The following is a 22,710-nucleotide window of genomic DNA, read 5'->3' on the forward strand; positions in this document are numbered from 1 at the left end:
GGTCCTTAATGGTCAGAGAGAGGGTGGAAATGGTCATGACAACAAAATTATGACTTCATTGGTGGAAGAGACCTTGGATAACTTTGTAAGTGGACTTCAGGGATAAATAAATGATTGAAATGAATTTAATAATATGAATTTATCTATTTGTGTAGTTGACATTTTTATTAGTATTATTAGTTAGGTATTGCTATTGCTGTTGTGTACTTCATGTGATCAGATAATTTTTATTTTTGTAATTAATTAAAAAACTTCACTGCATTGCTATGGAAATGAAAAATGAAAGCAAATATGTGTTAAAAATGGTGAAAAACTTTAAATGACACCTTAAAAAGCACTTAAAATGTACACATTTTCATATACATTCAAATATATATATATTTTTCCTGTTGGAATATACTTTGATATATGTAGACAGGTCATGTATAATTCAGTGGATTTGTAAATATTGTAAATATAAATAACTATAAGTGATTGTTTGAGTTGGACATACCAAAAAAATGATAATTAAAATCACGTGTGAACGGTCCTTAATGGTCAGAGAGAGGGTGGAAATGGTCATGACAACTAAATGATGACTTCATTGGTGGACGAGACCTTGGATAACTTTGTAAGTGGACTCCAGGGATAGATAAATGCTGTATAAGTGTAGAGTTTTACAGGTTTAGGAGTGATTGTGTGTCTCTGTAGGGTGTTTAGCAGTAGTCTACTAGCGGGGCGCAGGCGTCTTCAGGGCGTGAGGTGCTATTATGACATCCTTTCAGCTGTGATGTGAAAAGCGAGTGGTAACACTCGGATCGTTTCAGCGCAGCTCGAGGTAAAACTGCTCTCAATGTGCCAGACTCATGCTGCGATGTCATCACATATTTAGCGTTGCAATTTTAAAAAGTTGAGTTTAGTAACTCGGAGGCTCACCCGGAGTCGTCGCCTGTCAGAAACGCGTTCGCTTTCGCTCTCCTCTCGGCCTGTCAAGGTGCGCGGAAATCACAGCGCTGTTTATTCTCTTTGATTTGTCACAGATGTGTGCAGTGCAGTTGACACAAGATTCTCTTGTTATTTTACATTCAACATCCTCCCCCCAAGTTTATCTCTCCCCTGTTCTCATTTGAGCAATTCAGTTGACTCTTGGATCTTAAAATGTGTGAAGAGTCTTCAGAAGTGTAACGCTACATGATCATCAGAGATAGTCGTTATGACAATGTTCCGGTTGTCGTTCACACCACTGTTCACTCCGTGATACTGATCAAAACCAGCAAAGTGAAGCTTTAGTTTCCTTCTCGCCAGTACATGAATACTTGTACAAAGTTAATTAGGCCTCAGACTGAACATGTCCGCAGAGTTTTTAGAGGCTTTTTGACAGGTCTGTTAAAGGACAGCAATAAAGAAGGCGGGAGAGAAATGTTTCTTCCTAACTTTAGATGTACTTCATCTCAACGGTGCGCACGCTGAACCAAAATAGTATGAAGATGAAAAGTGTACAGGCAATGCATTTTGTATGTTTTAGAGACAAATGCAGTTGCGGTGAAAAGAAACTATTACCCTTTTGTCCCTGTAATCAATGACACATTAATCAGGGCTTTAACTCGTGGGGGTCCCAGCACACTTTCAATTCACAAACTATATATAGACCTAATCCCTATACATATGAACGTGAAATTAAACTATAAACATGCCCAATTACTGACTGTTACTCTCAAGTGGTCAAGGTCTGTTTAGTTAGGCCTGATTAGACCTCTGAGTCTGGAGTCTGGGCTGGGATCTGTTCCGTCAACTAGTGGAAGACGGGGAGAGTGTTTGGGAAACTGGTGGACGTTTTGCAATTCCCCCAAAATACTTTTACCTTTAACCTGGTCAATTTCATTCACGAACCTGAACACATATTTGCATATAGAAAACTAAGCCTATTTTAGAAACATATTTTTGTTTTTGCATTGGGACATCATCATGAAATTTGAGTATACAGTTACTCCCCACTTCAACTCTCATTAAAATGGAAAGATAAAATGTATATACAATACCGTTCAATAGTATGGGGTCATATAGTATAGTACTTTTTTAAAAAATATTTTTGAAAGAAGTCTGATATACTTACCAAGGGTGCATTTATTTTAATTACAATAATATTATGAAAGTAATATTGTATAACTGTAATATTGTAAAATATTATTACAATTTAAAATAACCGTTTTTCGCTTTAATATGATTAAATTGTAATTTATTCCTGTGGTCAAAGCTGAATTTTCTTCAGTGTCACATGATCCTTCATAATTTTTTTTGTGTGGAAGTATGTGAGTTTTACTGAATTTAATTAATATTGATAAAAAAAATAAAATAAAAAAAAATAAACTTTCAATCATTGTTTCCAGAAAAGTTCGTACTATATTGAGATTACATTCAAATTTGGCAGGTAAATGTGTTTATTTTCATGAAAATAATGTCATAATGTTTTTATTTTTATTTTTTTTATTTTGAATCCTCTCATAGTTACTTTAAATGTAATTATCAATCAACTTTATTCTGATTGCTGTCAGTGAGAGGGTTAGGCTGTTTATAGTGTAAATTGTTTAAATATGTGGCATTATTATGTAAAGATGCGGCAGTGTTTCTCAAGAGTAATTACCTGAACTAAACTGATTGATGTGTCTCTTTTATTGGCTCGAGTGTGTGCTTTACTGGTGGAGGAGAGTGTTTTTAAAAACGGTTTGTGTGATGAGAGTGTTTCAGTAATGAGGTCCCATGGGACTCTCACCGGGTAATTACAGTCTCTATGAGATATTAAACTGTTTCCTGTGTCTTTTTGTTGGGCTTTAATTGCATGCAACAAGTAATGCAGGTCTTTTCATTCTTTTCCATGGCACAAACAGATGTAAGTCGCGTTATGTCTGCAAAAGAATTGTTTTATATGATAAATAGCTTCACATAAGGGAATTTTAAGAGATTTCATAGAGAGCTGAAAGATTACACGTTTTATTGAAATTGATTGCTGACGTGTGTTTCATCTTGAGGGACTGTGTTGATGTGTTGGGCAATCACACTGTTACTATTCTTGTCTGAATATATGGGTCAATGACGTATAAGGATTTTGGACAGGCCAATTTTAAAATACAAAAAATAACAATACCTGTAGCAATTCAAACATTAAGGATGTTGTGTACTGTACACACAAATTCATATACAATTTTTAATTTAAGTGATTTTAGTGTTTCTTCATCTAGATGAATTGTCCGTAGCCTTAAAAAAAATGTATGTGACCGTGATTTATCTTAAAAGTAATTAATTTATTTAACATTCCTTAACATTTTTTTTTTTTTTTTTTACAAGTTCTTAGTAATTAAAGTGTTTAGAAACAAAGAATTTGCATTTCTTTTGAGTTTTTGCAAATAATAATCAATTTTTTTTGTTCTATAATTTCAGAGTTGCCTTCTTAAATCTAGTTAAGACTTATTTTTCCTGTAAATCACATAAAACTGATTTTTATTTATTTTTTAAAATATCATTCACTCAGTGATTCATATTTCAGCCACAGAAATAAGATATTTTATTTTCAATTTAATACAGTGATTGCTTTTATTGGTCGCACCACATGAGTGGTCTCTCCAAATGACACGAAGACCTTATATAGTTAAAAATCTAATGAACAATACATTTTATACAAAAAAAATAGATTTAAACCAGATTTTATACAAATTTCACCGAATTTTCCTGAACACAAACATTTTATAAAGTTAAAAAAATAAATAAAAATCACATCGCAAACATAAGTGCACCATTTCATTTAACTTGACTTAGAATTTCTTTCTAACAAATAATAATGTTATAAATATAAAATTAAAATTATAAATAGTTATATTTAGATATAAATACAAGTATTGTATTCAGGTAACATTTGGGGTCAATAGTTTTTTTTTAAGTAATTAATACTTTTATTAATCAAGGACACATTAAATTGATAAAAAGTGACAGTAAAGATATTTAGGCTATAATGTTACAAAATATTCTATTTCAAATCAATGCTGTTCTTTTGATCTTTCTTTTCATCAAATAATCCTGACATATTAAATGTATCAGTTTCCACAAAAATATGAACATTGATAATAATCAGAAATGTTTCTTGAGCATCAAATCATCATATGATAATGATTTCTGAAGGATCATGTGAAACTGAAAATTCAGCTTTGATCACAGGAATAAATTACAGTTTACTATATATTCACAAAGAAAACAGCTGTTTTAAATTGTGATATTATTTCACTCTTCTCTTAGCCAGGTACTCCGCTCTTGCTGCAGGGTCAGAATTTTTACTTCGCTTGGCAGTGGCATCTTGTAAAATAGATTAAAATAGTTTTAAATAAATAAATAGGCAATAATAAATACATTACTAATAAATGCATAATTACTAAACTGAAATTACATGCGCTAAACACATTTTTTTTGCATTTTTTTTCATATTGTGCAAAGAGTAAACATAAACCGTTTGAAATATTTAGAAAAAAAAAAATCCCAAATTGCATAAAAATCTATTCCAAATAATACTAAATTAAAGTACTTTTTGAATATAAAAGCCCAAAAATTGCCAATCTAGGACATATATCTATCATGGAAAACAGTCTGCAGTGGTCGCACCATATTTGGTCGCACCACATGATATTTTCAAATTCTGTCAAAATTTACAGGCACAGAATTGGCCACCTAAACAAACAAGCTAGCTTCCCACAAAAGGTCACTATGAAATTTATAATATATATATTTGTAGAAATCACTTTAATATAAAAAAAAAATTTGAGGTCATACCACATGACATCCAAATGTGGTAACTACATACCAACTATTACAAAGGTTTATTTATTTATTTGTCCAATTTGAGAGAATTACAAACCTGCTTGCTGCTTCCATGAGTCCATGGTAAGTTGGTATATGATGTAACTTCCTGTGTTTGAATAGTTTTCAACATAAAAGTCCCAAAATGGTAGTTCCTTGATGGTCGCACCACATGACCACCACACCATATTTCATAAAATGTCGAATCATTTATAATAAACACTGCAAAATTCCATTAAATATGTAAATATACAAGGTATAAAAAAACTGAAAATAATACATGGATGAATCCTTCCCAATAAGATTTATACAATGCATTTACAAAATAGGTGAATTTTCATTTTATGCTGACTTGCACCACATCTATAACGGTAGCGTCATAGAGAAACAATATCATCAGAATCACTTTCAGAGCTATTTTTTTTTTCTAGCTAATGTATCGATGATAACACTATCAGCCATTCAGAATCCACCCTGGTTAAAAGAGCTCAAGCATTTAAAGCTGCGGACGACAACATTTCAGCGCACGCTTACAATACACTGAACAATATTGTCTGCTGAGTTGGATGCTAATATAGTTATCCTTATTCTTATCTTTATTGTTGTTCTTCTTGGTGTGAACGGGCCTGAACAGACATGAACCACTAATTCAGATTTTATTAATTTAGTGACATAGTTTCAATGTTGTTGGTGACATTTTGAATGTGTATGTGTGTATTTCAGGTCTCATCAGACCAGGTGGAGGACATAGATTTTTCTGTGAAGCATGAGGACATGGTGCACACCGATTCCAGTCGCAATGCGAGTCCCAGTGATGGCACTGAACTGAGCAGCAGTGACCTGCTGTCCTTAAAGAGTGACACCCTATCTCTGACCAGTGAAATGGCCATCTCATACAAAGTTAGCACTACACACACACACACACACACACACACACACACACACACACACACACACACACACACACACACACACACACACACACACACACACACACACACACACACACACACACACACAGTTTTATTTATTTTAAACCAATTACCTCTACTAAACAAATTGCTTCACACTAACAACCAATGCTTAATTTGTTAATGAATAATTGGCGGATCAAAAACAGCAATTAAAAGTGTGACCAACACTGACAATACAACTTAAGTTTGTCTACAATGACATCACTAAACGGTGACAACTGTAAGAGCATCATTCACAAGTTTCTTCACGGCCCTGACCACAGCCTCAGTGTATTGTTCTGTCACGTGTATAGCTACGTTCAGTTGATCAGTGTTTTGTCTCACTGACGACTTTTCCATTACGATTTCTGACTCTGACAGATCTAACTCCCGTTGCTCATGTCTCCCGCTATTATAATTAGCATTACCAGTTTCATCTTCGTGATCTCTTTTGATCAGAAACACCATCAGCTTTACTTGTGGATATGGAAAATAAAAATATGCTTGACTGTCTTTTTGACAATTTGGCGATATTAACTTATTTTTATTATAATAATTCATCAGGTATCTCCAAACTTTATGCTTTACTGCATGCAAAACCAAAAGCAGCACCAATGAAAGTGATTTTGAATGTAAGAAAGCTGATAAAAATAAAATAAAAAAGTGTATATATATATATGCTGAGGTTCAAAAGCAAAACATAACCTCCAAATACATCTGCATTAACTCTCTCTCACACGCAGGCACTGATCGTTTAAAAACAAATGCTGGAACACAAAAATCCCAATTCTTAGCAACATCCTAACAACCTCCGCAACCTCTCAGAACACCCTTGTAACTCCCTGGCAAAGTGGCAATCACCCACAAAATGTAATTCTGGTGGTGAGTTTTTAATGGGTAAGCACATATTCTTCAGAAAATCTCTTCAGTGTCACTGTTTTATTTGATCAAACAGCAAATGCTCATCATTACATACTCAAGTGCATCTCTGGCCTTGGCTCATCATGTTTTCTCAGCTTGTCTTTTGTAATCCTCTTAGAGGCTCCTGCTTGCCCTGGCTCCGTGAATGTCTTAACCGTACAGTGAGTATGGTAACCCTACTGATGAGGTCAGCCTGGCCTGCCCTCCTGTGTCAGATCTTAGCACGTTTTTAGACCTCTTGGTTTGGGTGGATCTCATGGTGCTGGGTTGACACACAGCTTTAAACATGGTTTGTTTGTTTGTTGCCTTCTATGGTGTCATATACTCTCATTAGGGGACAAGCTTGAAGGAATCTTCTTGGTTCAAGTTAAGTTCAGCTCTTTGGATAGCATGTAGCTTAATGTATATCATTATTTTAGAATTATATATATATATATATATATATATATAATTTTTTTAAACAAAATTATACTACTAAATTTACAAAGTGACTTACTAAATTGCTAAATTTATGACTTATTTATTACTAAATACTATTAAATTATATGCTTTTATTTTTACATTATTAGTTTTAATTTTAATTTTAGTTTACAGTTTAGTCATTTTGCTTTTGTCATTTTTATTATTGGTTTTATTTAATATTTGTGACCCTGGATCACAAAACCAGTCACATGTCGCACGGGTTTATTTGTGGCAATAGCCAACAATACATTGTATGGGTCAAAATTATCGCTTTTTCTTTTATGCCAAAAATCATTAGGATATTAAGTAAAGATCATGTTCCATGAAGATATTTTGTACATTTCCTACCGTAAATATATAAAACATTTATTTTTGTGAGTGAATGCTGCACAATCATGAACATAAATGAACAACTTTAAAGGAGATTTTCTCAATGTTTCGATTTTTTTGCACCCTCAGATTCCAGATGTTCAATAGTTGTATCACGGCCAAATATTGTCCTATCCTAACAAACCACACATCAATGGAAAGCTTATTTATTCAGCTTCCATGTGAGGTATAAATCTCAATTTAAAAAAATTGACCCATGTGACTGGTTTTGTGGTCCAGGGTCACATTTGTATTTTTTTTTTTTATTATTATTAATTTTTTTGTCTTTGTCTTTGTCGTAGGGCAAAATCTTGAGTCTTTGATCATCTAGGAGGTTGACCCGTTCAGTGACGGTGAATTTTTAAGCGAACAGTGTGTGTGTGTCAGTACACTCATAAAAACCTGTTTCCGAAATCCATCAGTCATATTAGTTTTTCAGTGCATGCTAGGCATAAGAGCAGTCACATTGTGGGAGTTTTGGGAGATTTCATCGGAGGCTAAAGGCATGGGTATACTTTACAGTCATGGATTGCGGGCGGCCAAAGTATAATTTTTGCAGTGAATCTTAAGCCCAATATATATACTTCGGCTGCCCGCATTCGATGACTGATGGATTTCGGAAGCAGTTTTCTATGAGTGTACACACACACACACCACACACACTGTTCAAAATCTTGCAGTGCCACAGAGCATAACTCGCATAATCACATCATATTTGTCCCAAATCATTGTTAATGTACATAATGTTTTTAATATATTATATCAATATAATATGAAATATCATGAAGTAGATTAATGGCACTCATTAACGGCACTTTATTATACATGTTATCACACTTTATATAGTCTATCTCTTTAAGATCACATCGTACAATCTGTTATGATATTTTTTTGTCTTCTAATTGCATTTTCTTAAAAGATAAAAAATAATAATAATTGTAGTGTATTGCTGTACCGGTGTCGTTCTGTTTTGGTTTCGTCTTTATTCTGTTCCCTGTTCTGCTTTGCCTGAATTCTGTTTGCTAGTTCATTTCTATGGGGTCTGATTGGATTATGTTCACCTGTTGTTTATTCTGTTCTGTGTATTTAAGCCCTTAGTTTCCTCTGTTCATTGTTCAGGCTCGTTTTTGTTGGTTTTGTTCAATGTGTTTGATTCTTGTATTTTCCAAGTGAAGACTTTGTTATTGTATTTCCTGTGCTGTGCGATTATTACAGCCACTAGCATCTCGGAACAATAGCTGGCTTTACATAGGGAAACATCTTGTAATACGATGACATCCCCACTAACATCCTGCTGAAAGACAATATTATGACCGCCATGGTAGTAATCTAGGCTGAAACAACATATATTCTTCTTTTATCCTGTGATTTCATGCTTATCAAAGCCTGACCTCACTGCCACTCCTAGTAGGAAGAAGTTATGTTTTTTTTTTTTTTTTTTTTTACGATTCCAGATCAATGGCCTAAACCTGCGACTCCATGAAACTGTTGGTGTCAGCTAGAGCCAAGTATTTTTCTCTTAACTAAAACATCTGTGTTTTGCCATGCCACCTTCAATACACATAATATGTAAGAGATAACACATATCAAAATTAGAAAATGGCCCTACTTAAATGACTAGCCAGGAAGCCGTTGTTGCTCGCCTCTTTGAACAAGTGTAGTGAGAGGTTTTCTGGTAATTCCACTGACCTTGCATGCCTTTCTCACTTTGACAATGCCGGGGAACAGTGTGGGGCAAGAGATCTTTCTCTCACAGGCAGACGGGATGTAAATGGAAGTAAATGGGTTTTTCATTTCTAAATGCCGTCTGATAATAGAAGTGGGTGGCATGTCAGATCACACACATATGAGCCTCTGTTGGAGATAAGGCCATTTGTACAAGAGGAGTGTGTGTGTGTGTGTTATCTTCATCCCTCTGTTACCGCAATTTCTACTCTGTTCTTGAAAGACTCATTTGAATTTCCTCATCATAACAGCCCTATGCTCGAACCTCAATTAATATGTTAATGTTGCTGTGCAAGCTTTTTAATTAGTATAAGATGAATCACATTGCATTTTGGGGACCTGATTATCGCGCTCAGATGCTTTGGGGATGTTATTTTGTTTTCACGTGACGCTCGCCTGGTAATGGTATTGTTCAGGGTAGAATTTCCGAGCTTGATGTATTTAATTTTCTAAATAGTTATGGTTTATTTCAAGAAGTCTTCTTCAGTAGAATCTCTTGACTGATAATATATCAGAGTTCATAAATTGGGTAGTTGGCCTGGTCATAGTACTCATGGTTTTAAATCTGTAACTTAATTTTTTACATTTTTTTATTTGCTTATACCAGCTTAGACACTTAATTAATTATTACTTAATTGTTTACACTAAGAAAATGAATTGGATGGAACCTAAAGGATGGAAATAAATCATTATATAAGTTATTCTCATCGCTCACTGAAGGATTGGGAATTATTTTATATTTCTCCCATGTTCATTTAATTCACATTAAAGTTGTCATATGATGGTTTTTAATGTTTTCTTTTTCCTATTGTGTAATGTATCTGTTAGTGCATGTTTGCAAAGTTTCAAAGCTCATAATGCCCCACAAAGATATTTATTTCATCTAACACTGCTCCAGACCTGTCTTGATCAAAGTCCAGATATTACTTCCTCAAACGTCTACATCACAGTGTGAAAGATTAGCATAATGCCGGCCCAAAGGCATACCTAAAGAGTGAAGACGAGGCTTCAGTCAATTGTAGCATTATCGCCATGTCGTGGAAATGCTGTTTGTTTGGATGCAAAAGCAAAACCCCTTCTTAGGCCCTATGAAATGAATGCACTTATGAATCAGTGGATTCGATTTATTTATAACGCTGTTCCTGAGCTGTAAAACTCAAAAGTTTCCTTGTGCACAGCACATTTTACAGAGGACAGCTTCCTGAATCTGAGAGAGTACAGCACAGGCTATATACTTACCACTGTGAAACATTCTGCTCAAGTCGTGTTCGCAAAGTTGGCTTTGCTCGATCGACTTGACCGTCCGCATTTTCAGAATCTGACTCTCGAAATGATACCGTAAAACCAACGACCCTATTATTAACTGTGTGTTTACAAATGCTTTACCATAACCTTGGTTCCCTGAGATAGATCGAGATAGACCGAGGTTACGTTAGTAACCGAAACGTTCCCTCTCAATAACGGTTCACTCGACATTGTGTCAGTAGACATTGCGTGTAATTAGCGAAGGCAAAGAATAGGCCCTGCAAGCCTGGCCCAGGGATGGAAGCTCCGATCCAAGGGCCTTAAAGAAGCGCACTGGGCAGTGGTATTACTGACAATAGAACTTTGCGTTAGGTAAAATTAAGGCAGGGCGGCAAGCTGCTCAGATGTATATCAGCCTTGGACCAATACAGCTGAAACCACCATAGATAAGCACCATCATCCGGGGGAGTGTGATGTATATGAACATATTTTAGTGGCAAAGCAGTAAAATACAGACCCTCAAGCAGACAGGACCCACTCCTGTAGTGTGGGGATGCCAGATTCTATAACCTGGACAAACAGAGGGTAGTGACCAACCGGCCGCTGCCCAGATAGACTAACTAATAGACACCCTGATCAGCACAATTTTATCCACTATCCAACAGGACAGTGTTTGCTTCGTCAGTGGCAGCCCTTTTGTGCAGCCTCCAGAGCAAACGAAAAACGGAGCCATTCAGTCCAAACTCAAGGCAGGATGCTCTAGCAGAAAGCACCTGCAGGTCTCCATCTCACTTAACTAAGGCTAGTGCCAGTCATTTTAGGTAAGAGCTCCCGCAAGTCCGCCAATTCTAGAGGCTTAAACGGAGAGCCTCGAAGTGCCCTCAGGACGGTGGACAGGTCCCAAGTCAGAACCATATGGGGGCGAGGCGTGTTAAGCTCTCTGTTGTGAAAACGTTCCTCCTGGAAACCAGCCCTAAATCTACTCCCAAATGGTACAATTGCAGAGCCCTCCAGGGTTCCAGAGCCTTGACATAGCCGTGGGTCACCCTGAGGTTCAAGCGTCCTGATTGCCAACCCCATGGTGAGGGACACGGTCAATCGTGGCCTAATAGTTAGAGAGTCAGACTGGTGACCCAAAGTTTGCTGGTTCGATTCTCAATACCGGCAGGAAATGACTGAGGTGCCCTTGAGCAAGGCACCTGACCCCCAATCGCTCCCCAGCAAAAATGGCTGCCCACTGTTCCGGGTGTGTGCATCCACAGTTTGCAGTGTTAGTGTGTAAAGTACTCACTACTTCTAATGTTTGTGCTCTAACTTAAATGCAGAGGACAAATTCCAAGTATATTTGGCCTTCACATGTCACTTTCATATGCAGCAGGTCAAGCTGAGGAAGCTGCCATCAGGCCCAGCAACCTCCAAAACGGCTTGAGGGGACAAAGACCCCTGGTGAATCACTGAATTTTCAACAAGTGCTCCAGCAATAGCCAGGCTTGTATCTGGGCCGAGTCGAATACCGGACCCAGGAAGGATATTCACTGGATGGGTGAAACCGAGCTTATTGCTGGGTTGATTCTGACTCTCTAATTGGCTGAGGAGCAGAGACCCGTGCTCGTCCCTTGACTGAGCTGTAATAAGCCTCTCGTCGAGGTAGTTCAGGATTCCATAATAGTTCAGTTCTCTTCCATCTCAGGGGATACACTGCCACATCCATGCATTTTGTGAAAGTGTGGGGTGCCACTGACAGTCCAAATGGTAGGATAGTAAACTGGTAAGCCATTCCTTTAAACACGAACCTCAAGAATGGTCTGTGATGAGGGGCTATCTGGATATTATACTATGCACCCTTCAGATCCACTGATAAAAAACAATCTCCTGGGCACATGGGATTGTGTGTGGATTTGTTTCAAGGTTAAGATTATGAGCGGCCGTTTCATGAGGGCGTGGTTCAGCAGTCTTAGATCGAGGATGGGCCATAATGTATTATTAATTCAAAAGTGAAGATCTTGGTAACCCACTAGTAATGAGTCAAGTATTACCAAATCTTTAGAAGGAATTACTAATTATTTGGAACAGTATTTTGAAGTGAAAAGCATTATAATCCTCTAGTAATTACTTAAGTCATTGTAAACTTTTGAGGTTTTTGTAAGGTTTTGTATAGTAATTGCTTCTGACGGATTTTATAACACTTGAGTCATTACTAGTGGGTTACCATGATCTTCACTTTAGGATATTGTTCCAAATGGCCAATAATTCCTTTAGAAGGATGTAGTAACACTTGAGTCTTTACTGTCCAAAACCTTATGAAAACCTCAAATGCTTACAATGACTTCAGTCATTACTAGGGAGTTATCATGCTTTTCACTTTAGCATACTGTAATTAAACTTTAGCATAATTAGTAATTCCTTGTTCGTGTTTGGTAATACTTGAGGAATTGTTTTCATGTTAAATGGGGACATTCCATAGGCATAATGATTGTAATACTGTTCCAGCTGTATATTCTGTATATCCCTAAACCTACCCCTACATTTTCCCATCACACAAAACTTTCTGCATTTTTAGATTTTCATAAAAAAAACCCGCACCTAGTATGATTTATAAGCTATTTTCCCCATGGAGACCACAAGGACAAGGATTTTGGATATTGCCATCTTTATGGGGAAATTTTGACCCCATAATGTAGGGTTACCAGGCCACACACACACACACACACACACACACACACACACACACACACACACACACACACACACACACACACACACACACACACACACACACACACACACACACACACACACACACACACACACACACACACACACACACACATACACACACACACACATACACACACACACACATACACACATATGCATATCCCTTCATTGGCTTCCCTTCTATCCATCCTCCCATCTTTCTCCCTCCCCCATTCCTCTGTCTGTTTTTGTCCACTGCTATTATTTCCATCTCAGTAATCTGTTGAGGTACATTTAGTTTCCCGGGCAAGTTATTGAATCATAACAGTGATTTTAACAGAGTAATTAAAGTTTAATGTGGCCCTGACGAGCTACTCCTTCAGGAAATGTTGTGATATTAAATTATTTATGACTAGAGGGTCTCTGTACCATATGTAAATCATTTAGATATGTAAATGGCCCGCTAAATCTCATAGATTATGAATAAAAATGTACTATTCCCATGTTTAGCTTTGGGCTTTTAATCATGGAATTATTTTTCTTTTTGTTCATGCCTGAAGACATATTAATCATATGCTATAGAAACACTGTACAAGGTAAGATTCTACAAACAATACCCCATAATGACAACGTGAAAGAAGTTTGTTTGAAATCTTTGCAAAATTAAGCGCTGTGAATACTTTCCGGATGCAATATATGTTAATGATTACTAAGCAATGTAGTATCTATATTTATTAATATGGTCACAAGTGTGTTTATTGACATTTTACAGTAAATTTGAATGTGGTTCATCTAACACATTTTCACAACAATTTCTAACTATTTTGATTTGTTGCATCTTCTTATGAATTTGTACATCCCCATTTGTGTACTTTTCATATGATCTGCTCTCACCCAACTGGGCAGCAGGTTTAGGGATGGGGTTGGGCATGAAGCTTCATACTTAATTAATTTATTCAAATCGTACATTTTCATATGAATCACATCATATGAACTTGTATGAACTTGCATATTCGTAAAATAGAAATAGTAAGTCAGAAATTCAAAGTTCTGTCATGACAATCTGGATGGCTCAGGCTGATTGGTCCTTAACTCAACCTGCATGCAGTCACATAATTTTCAATAGGACACAGCTGATTGGTTCCTGCTGGATCAGTAGCCAATGAGCTCGCTGCTCAACCTTTAAACACTGGTCAGCATTTGCTGTAGCAGTTGCAATGCGCTTTCAGAAACCCTCCACCTACCCCAGCTCCACCTGTATAGATCTGCTATGGGTAATTCATGTATGATATATTGTACAGCAGCAGCATGTTACTTACTTGCTCACAGCAATGTGTCGTGTATGTATTGGCAGTACCAAACCCCTTACTTGATCTGCAGCAGCAATAACGTCTCAGGTTACGACTGTAACCCTAGTTCCCTGAGTAGGGAACGAGACGCTGCGTCGATGACGCTTTGGGAACGCCCCTGCATGATTGTGTCTTAAGCACATGTGTCAACTAGTCCAGTGACGAGAATGAGCGTGACAAGCAAAAGCGGAGCGTGCGACGCGGCAGCCTCTCACAATCCTCACAATCAGCCCTCTCGAAGGCTGACAGAGCATGCTCCGCTCCCAAACACATCACACAAAGTTCGTGTGTATCTCATCCTGTGATGTAACAAGGACAAGGAGAAGCACACAACTTGTAAGACTGTTTGGACGCCATAATATCTTAGATTGAGCTGTATATATATCGTGACAGACAACAATAAATAAGACAGTTTGTAATGCACAGCACTTTCTGAGGCACAGAAGCTAGCGCCGGTCAGTCCAGGTGCTTTTATCCTTTCCTGGTCATGACGTCACCCAACCATGACGCTCATTCTCGCCATTGGACTAGTTGACACATGTGCTTCAGACGCAATCACGGGGCGTTCCCAGAGCGTCATCGACGCAGCGCGAGTTCCCTCAAAAGGGAACAGCAGCAGCAGCGTAGCAGATCTATTCTACCAAAACTAAACATATTAAGATTGTCATATCCATCACCATACCAAATCCTTTTTAAAAGTGCAGACCTCATACAAACTAAATTAAGATAAACAAAAAATAAAAAACCTATAAATATTGAAAGAGACATCGCTTTCACTTTTACCATTTTTTTCTCAAATGAAGTGGAGTCTGTTTTAAATTCAGTGAGGACTCTTCTGCCTGACAGTACAGCGGTGTGAAACTGCAGGCCTTTCTAGCTGTCAGAACCCCACATTTCACTGCTGTTTGACAGGAGAAAGAGAGATAGACTGTTTGTTTGTGTGGAAAAAGAGAGAAAGACTTTGTGCTAAAATATGGCCATTTTGTTCATGGGTATATGCACATTATTTATTATTCTGTTGATCTAATTATCTTACATCCTATAGGAAATGGTGTTATGGATGGATGTGAAATGTATAAATAAAAAACACTTTATATTAGGTGTCTCTTTAACTACTGTGTACTTACATTCAAACTAAAATGTTTGGAACAATTGTTGTAAACAGAAAACATGTGGTTAGTCATATATTAACTATTAACAATTAGTACTATGGTTTTTGTTCAATTGAGTATGTATAATAGCAATAGTATTATTTTACTAACAAACATAAACGTTCGAGTCTGTCATAGTGATATTGAATATAATATTGAATACTGAATAAAGAAACGTATTTGTGTGTTTAAGAGAGTGAAATCCCTTGTTTCCACTGTTCTCCTGTGACTGCTCATCTGCCATTTAACACATTTCCTGTAGCGTCTGAATGTCCATCATAACATCAGGAGGCAGCACATAATGAGACACAGAAAGATGAGCACTTGAGTGGCATCATATAAGTTGTATAAGCATGGAATTATCTTTGCCATTTTCCTGCCTGAAGTCCACTCATAATGTTAGTCAAGGTTCCTCTACCAAACACAGTAACAATTTAATGTTCCATGACTATTTTCCACCCTGATCTTTACAGTCAAACAGACTGTTTTTGCCACTGTATCTTTAAAATGTAAATGTGGATGGTCATATGAGCTCATGGTTTTGATGTCATAATCATGAATATTTCATAATGAGTCATTTCTTACACTTAACTTTCAATAGATGCACTAAATGGACATTACTGTATGACACAAAGTACTGTACATTTACATTTATTTGACGCTTTTATCCAAAGCGACTTACAATTGCTATATATGTCAGAGGTTGCACGCCTCTGGAGCAACTAGGGGTTAAGTGTCTTGCTCAGGGACACATTGGTGTCTCACAGTGGATTCGAACCTGGGTCTCTCACACCAAAGGCATGTGTCTTATCCATTGCGCCACCACCACCCCATGTACTGTAGCCTACATCTATATAATTAGAATCAAATGAAAAAATACATTTTCTGGCCCCTTTAAAAATATTAAATTGATTCTTAGGTACAGTAATATATTTTTTAACTGTTAGAAACTTTGTTAACTGTGTTTTTATGTGTTGTACAGAGTGATGAACAGGATGGACCTGAGGAAGACACTAGGAGTATCACAGCATCTTCAGTTATGGTATGTCAATCTCTTCCATCTTTAAAAAACAAATAAATTAAAATAAAATAATATAAAACATATAATGTACATCTAGTTCAGTCATAAACTCTAGATGGCACAGGCTGATAGGTCCTTTGCATGCAATTTGCAAACAATCACACTAATACCACATGGCACAAGCTGATTGGCTTCTGCTAATTCTACAGCCAATGAGATTATTTTCTCAACATTTGAATAGTCGGGTTCAGTGTTCGTTGTAAGCTGGTCATTGTTACTCTGAAGCTCTCACTCAGATCCATATGAATAGATCTGCTATTAGATATTTGTGTCTATTTATTCAGCAGCAGCAGAAAATCTTAAATGCTCACCTTAGCGTGTCTGTGTATCTATTGGCAGTAGCAAGCCCAACAAAAGCAGAAGCAGTGTAGCAGATCTAGTCCGCCATGACCATATATGTTTATTCATTTATTTAGACTGCTCCATAATATTAATTATTTTTAGTAGACACTTTTATCCAACTGTAAAATAAAAATGACGAACACTACAAACAGTAGATGTATGTAGAAACTTCAAATGTGGTTGTTACATCGTATTGCATCATGCTGCATTTTATATAACACTGCACGAACTGCTATTATCATAAATCGATAAACCATACCACACAGTGTTTGGAGGAGAGGATTGAGTTCTATTTCAGGCAATTTTGCACATTTCTCAAACCATTTCCTGGCAGAGTATAGAAACAGTCTTCTCCCAGAACCGCATGCAGGCGTTTGAAGGACAGCCCCCTCAGTGAATGCTTGGGTTTTTTAATTATCGTAGAGGTGACACCTCTTCCCCGAGCATCTCTCACCTGAGCTGTAAACAGGGCTGTGAACTTTGCCGTCAGCGGCACGACCCTGAGTGTCATTGATGAAGGGAAAAGCTCATTAATACACACTCAGCGAGAGACAACACAACACGGCCAACAGAGAAACCCTTAAATTGCCCATATAGCCAATTTCTGATGTGTTTTTACAGCACTTCAGAAAGATAGTGTTTCATGTTAGTGAGTATGACAATCTTTCAGAAATGTCAGACATGTGTAATATTATTGCTGTACTGTTTTTTCCACATTTGTGATGTTATTATGTGTTTACACATTCAAGGATTAGCAATCATGCAAATTCTGGTGAGCACAGCCTAGGACATAAGCACCCGGGACCTGGTGTCCAAGTCTAGCTCTGGAGTCCAAGTCCAGGTCGTAGAACCTCACAAATGTGTGCGGAGAGGACCAGCCCACCGCATTACAAACTTTTAGGGATATCCAAGTTTAGCTTCTCCTGGTCTAGTGTCCAAAAGGGAGGAGGGCAAAAGGCCACCAACACTATAGATCGCACCACATTAGTGGTGACCTTAGGCACGTACCCCAGTCTAGGGTGTAGAAAATAGGGATGTGTATAGGGAGATTCGATGTAAGACAATGAGAACAACAGAATAATTATAATAATAAATAAAAAAAATCAGAAAATGAGTATTGCATTCTATGAAGCCCCTAAAGGGACATGGGGAGGTTTTGTGCAGTTGTTGGTTACATCACAGTATATCAGATTTCACTTATTACATGAAGATAGTATGGAAAGATGACTGACAGGACGATGTCTGAAGATTTGGTGCGCAACAGATCCTGACCGTCATTGACAAATATCTTATCTTGTAAAATGTGTGGTAAATACCGCCGCTCCCTATACACAGTATGTGATGGCGAATTTGAAAGTGAAAGTGAAAAGTGAGTGCACATTTAAAAGCGATTTAAATACCCTGCATATTAATAGCAGCTCCCTGATATCCGCAAATGATATACAATATAATTACCCAACTATATAATTGCAAGATAACGCAAAAACATTGCAATATATTTTTTCCTCCCTTAGAGGTTCCGTAGAATGCGTAATTTCCTTTCCGAACATAGTATTTGACTTCAGGCTAATCACTAATAGAAAAGCTTTCAACATGCAAGGTGCAGACTCCAAACACGAAGGGGCAAATGACAGGTCCTGAAGGTCTCCTAGGCCCTGTCCCACTTGCACACTTCATATGCACACTTCATATGCACTTTCGGTTTTCTGGACTTACAAATGTCTCTGTTAAGTCCATGAGACCGTAGGGTGCCCCATACAGTATGTCATTTTAGGTTTCAGCCTTTGCGGTGGATATGCACCCTCAATGCTGCACTGATGCGAGCTCCGCAGCAGACTTCTTCCCGACAGTCAAAGCAGCGTTACATCACGAAAGTGTTTAGGGTGCAATTTGGGACAGGGCCCTACTCTCTTTAGAGATGTAATAACCAGCAGAAAAAGAAGAAAAAAACAGTTTTCAAGGTTAGAAATTTCTCTCCAACAGTCAATAGGTTCAAAGGTGAAAATTCTCCACTTCAAGGCTTACAGGCTCTCCTCGTGGAGGGATAACTAGAGTTAAGTATGTTCTTAACCTCTGTTGAGAGACCAGAGTTTAAGAGATGGGCCCCCTCAGAGGCTAAACCTACAGTTTCCACAATTCTGGGTGGGGGCGTAAATTTGTGCTCAAGGCCTGAGACAGAAGGTCCCTCCTGATGGGAATCTCCCACAGAGAGCCGTTTAGGAAAGAAGTCAGGTCCAAAAACCATGGTCGGGCTGGACAGAAAGAGGCTACTCATATTTGATAGAACCCTATCTGGAACTCCCGGGAGCTCTGGAGAAAGGTGAGATCGGGGGAAAGGTGTAAAGATGCAGCCTTGGCCACGTCTGCACCAGGGCATTTAACTCTAGTTAGGGTTGGATGTGTGAGGGAGTTTGGCCACTTCCGCCGGGCCAAACTCCCTCCAAATCATCTTCACCACCTCGGGGTGGAGTCTCCATTCCCCGGGCCTCAGCCCCTGCTTTCACAGAATGTCTGCTCCCTGATTCAGGTTCTCAGGGATGTACACCGGCCTTAGTGAGAGCAGCTTGCCCTGGGCCCACTGGAGGATCTGGTATGCCAATTTGCTAATGGGGCATGAGCACTTGATGATTTATGCAAGTGACCACCGATGTGTTGTCTGTCCTGACAAGCACATGTTGGCCCTTGAGGTCTTGAAGGAAATGTTTCAAAGCCAGAAATACAGTCATAATTTCCAGGCAATTTATTTGTCACGAGAAATGATGACCCTCTAGAATCACTCCCCAGCCCGTGAGGGCTGTCATAAGCACTCCCCCGTCTGTCAAAAGCACCCCCAACACGCAACCCTGGGACAAGAACCAAGGCTTCTTCCACATCACCATGGTTCGAAGGCACTTGCACGTAACCTTGATCATGCGAAACGGGTTGCCCCTCGGGGGAAAACCTCTTGGTCCTGAGCCACCACTCCAAAGGTCTCATGTATAGCAGGCCAAAAGGTATCACATTGGATGCAGCTACCATCAAGACCTAACAGTCTTTAAAACTGTTTGACTGTGGCTTAGCTTTCTCTTGTTTATGGCTGAAAGGATCGATTCAATATGAGCAGGTGACAAGACTACTGATTGATTTGCTGTGATTGAGCCAGAATCAATCAACCATTGATATAGGTCAGTACACGAATGCCCTGGAGTCGCAATGGAGCCAGAGCTGCATCCACGCTTTCCGTAAAGTTACGGGTGACAATGCTAGACAGAAAGGAAGAACTCTATACTGGTAAGCTTTGCCCCCAAAAAGTGCCCCTGAGGAACTTCCTGTGTTAAGAAAGGATGGATATATGGAAATATACATCCTTGAGATCTATCATAACAAACCAGTTATTGGATCTGGATCTGATTTGAGTCACGATTAGTTTCAAAGTTAACATCTTGAACTTTGAATGTTTTCAACATGCGATTCAGCTGATACAGTTCTAGAATTGAACGTAACCCCCCATCTTTTTTCGGAACGATAAAGTTCCAGCTGTAGAACCCGGACTCTCCCCCGGGAGGAGGAACAAATTATTTGGGCACCTTCCCTAAAAGAGCTATGACTTCTTGTTACATTACCAGAGCCTGCCTGGGACCTACCACTGTGGGCAGGATCCTGTTGAACTGAGGCGGATGAGAACCAAACTAAATTCTGTAGCCTCTTTCTATAGTCTGCAGGACGCACTGTCTTCGAGTAGTCAGCTTGGCACGCTGAAGTGGAAGACCGGTAGGTAGATGGCAGGGTATGATAGGTAGATAGAAGCTCGTAGATGGCAGGGACTGCTCCCTCCCAGCAGCCCCTGAGAACTGAGCTTGGTGAGGGAGATATCTCTGGAATGCCACCGCTTGCTTCTTTGCCTCCTGAAACCTCTTGAAGACTAAAGTGACAGCATCACCAAAAAGGCCCAGGTAGATTTAACCAAAAATGCCTCTCCATGGCCACCAGGGCTGCTAAAAATCAACCGATGGCTTTGGCTGTCTCCTTGGTGGCCCAGAGAGACAAATCTGTTGCCATGGCGCTGTACTTTAATAGCGTCTGGGCCCACCCCCTCGTTTTCATCCAAGTCTCTTAGCAGATCAGCCTGATATGCTTGCAAGATGAACATAGTATGAAGACATGCACCAGCCTGACCTGCTGCTGCATACTCTTTACCCACCAAGGCCAATGATGTTCTGCATTTCTTTTATACTTTTATATTTTAGATCATCCATCCATCCATCCATCCATCCATCCATCCATCCATCCATCCATCTTCTTCCGCTTATCCGGGGCCGGGTCGCGGGGGCAGCAGTCTAAGCAGAGATGCCCAGACTTCCCTCTCCCTAGACACTTCCTCCAGCTCTTCCGGGGGGACACTGAGGCATTCCCAGGCCAGCCGGGAGACATAGTCTCTCCAGCGTGTCCTAGGTTTTCCCCGGGGTCTCCTCCCAGTGGGACGCGCCCGGAAAACCTTCCCGGGAAGGCGTCCAGGAGGCATCCGGAACAGATGCCCGAGCCACCTCAGCTGACCCCTCTCGATGTGGAGGAGCAGCGGCTCTACTCTGAGCTCCTCCTGAGTGACCGAGCTTCTCACCCTATCTCTAAGGGATCGCCCAGTCACCCTGCGGAGAAAGCTCATTTCGGCCGCCTGTATCCGGGATCTTGTCCTTTCGGTCATGACCCAAAGCTCATGACCATAGGTGAGAGTAGGAACGTAGATTGATCGGTAAATCGAGAGCTTCGCCTTGCGGCTCAGCTCTTTCTTCACCACGACAGACCGGTACATCGACCGCATTACTGCAGAAGCTGCACCGATCCGTCTGTCAATCTCCCGTTCCATCCTTCCCTCACTCGTGAACAAAACCCCAAGATACTTAAACTCCTCCACTTGAGGCAGGAACTCTCCACCAACCTGAAGTGGGCAAGCCACCCTTTTCCGACTGAGGACCATGGCCTCGGATTTGGAGGTGCTAATTCTCATCCCAGCCACTTCACACTCGGCTGCAAACCGTCCCAGTGCATGCTGAAGGTCCTGGTCTGATGAGGCCAACACGACAACATCATCCGCAAAGAGCAGAGATGAAATCGTGTCATCACCAAACCTGACACCCTCCGGCCCCTTGCTGCGCCTAGAAATTCTGTCCATAAAAATTATGAACAGAACCGGCGACAAAGGGCAGCCCTGCCGGAGTCCAACATGCACCGGGAACAAGTCTGACTTACTGCCGGCAATGCGAACCAAGCTCCTGCCCTCGGTCGTACAGGGACCGGACAGCCCTTAGCAAAGGACCCCGGACCCCATACTCCCGGAGCACCCTCCACAGGTCGCCGCGAGGGACACAGTCGAATGCCTTCTCCAAATCCACAAAGCACATGTGGATTGGTTGAGCAAACTCCCATGAACCCTCCAGCAACCTGTAGAGGGTATAGAGCTGGTCCAGTGTTCCACGGCCCGGACGAAAACCACACTGTTCCTCCTGAATCCGAGGTTCTACTATCGGCCGTATTCTCCTCTCCAGTACCCTGGCATAGACTTTCCCAGGGAGGCTGAGAAGTGTGATCCCCCTGTAGTTGGAACACACCCTCCGGTCCCC

General features: G+C 39.5%; 1 protein-coding gene across 2 annotated transcripts in view; it reads left to right on the forward strand.

Moving 5' to 3' along the window:
- Nucleotides 1-22,710, forward strand: part of LOC309490491 (uncharacterized protein) — a 99,837-nt gene that overhangs the window by 18,617 nt on the left and 58,510 nt on the right. For both annotated transcript variants that reach the window (XR_014202697.1, XM_082159703.1), the window contains exons 4-5: nucleotides 5,542-5,718; nucleotides 16,673-16,732. Coding sequence is in view for 1 of the 2 variants with exons in the window: in XM_082159703.1 (XP_082015829.1) it covers nucleotides 5,542-5,718; nucleotides 16,673-16,732 (237 nt within the window). In the remaining variant the exon portion in view is untranslated. The remainder of the gene's footprint in view (nucleotides 1-5,541; nucleotides 5,719-16,672; nucleotides 16,733-22,710) is intronic.

This window comes from Leuciscus leuciscus (genome assembly GCF_965113295.1).
Source record: "Leuciscus leuciscus genome assembly, chromosome: 25".
In the NCBI taxonomy this organism is placed as follows: Eukaryota; Metazoa; Chordata; class Actinopteri; order Cypriniformes; family Leuciscidae; genus Leuciscus; species Leuciscus leuciscus.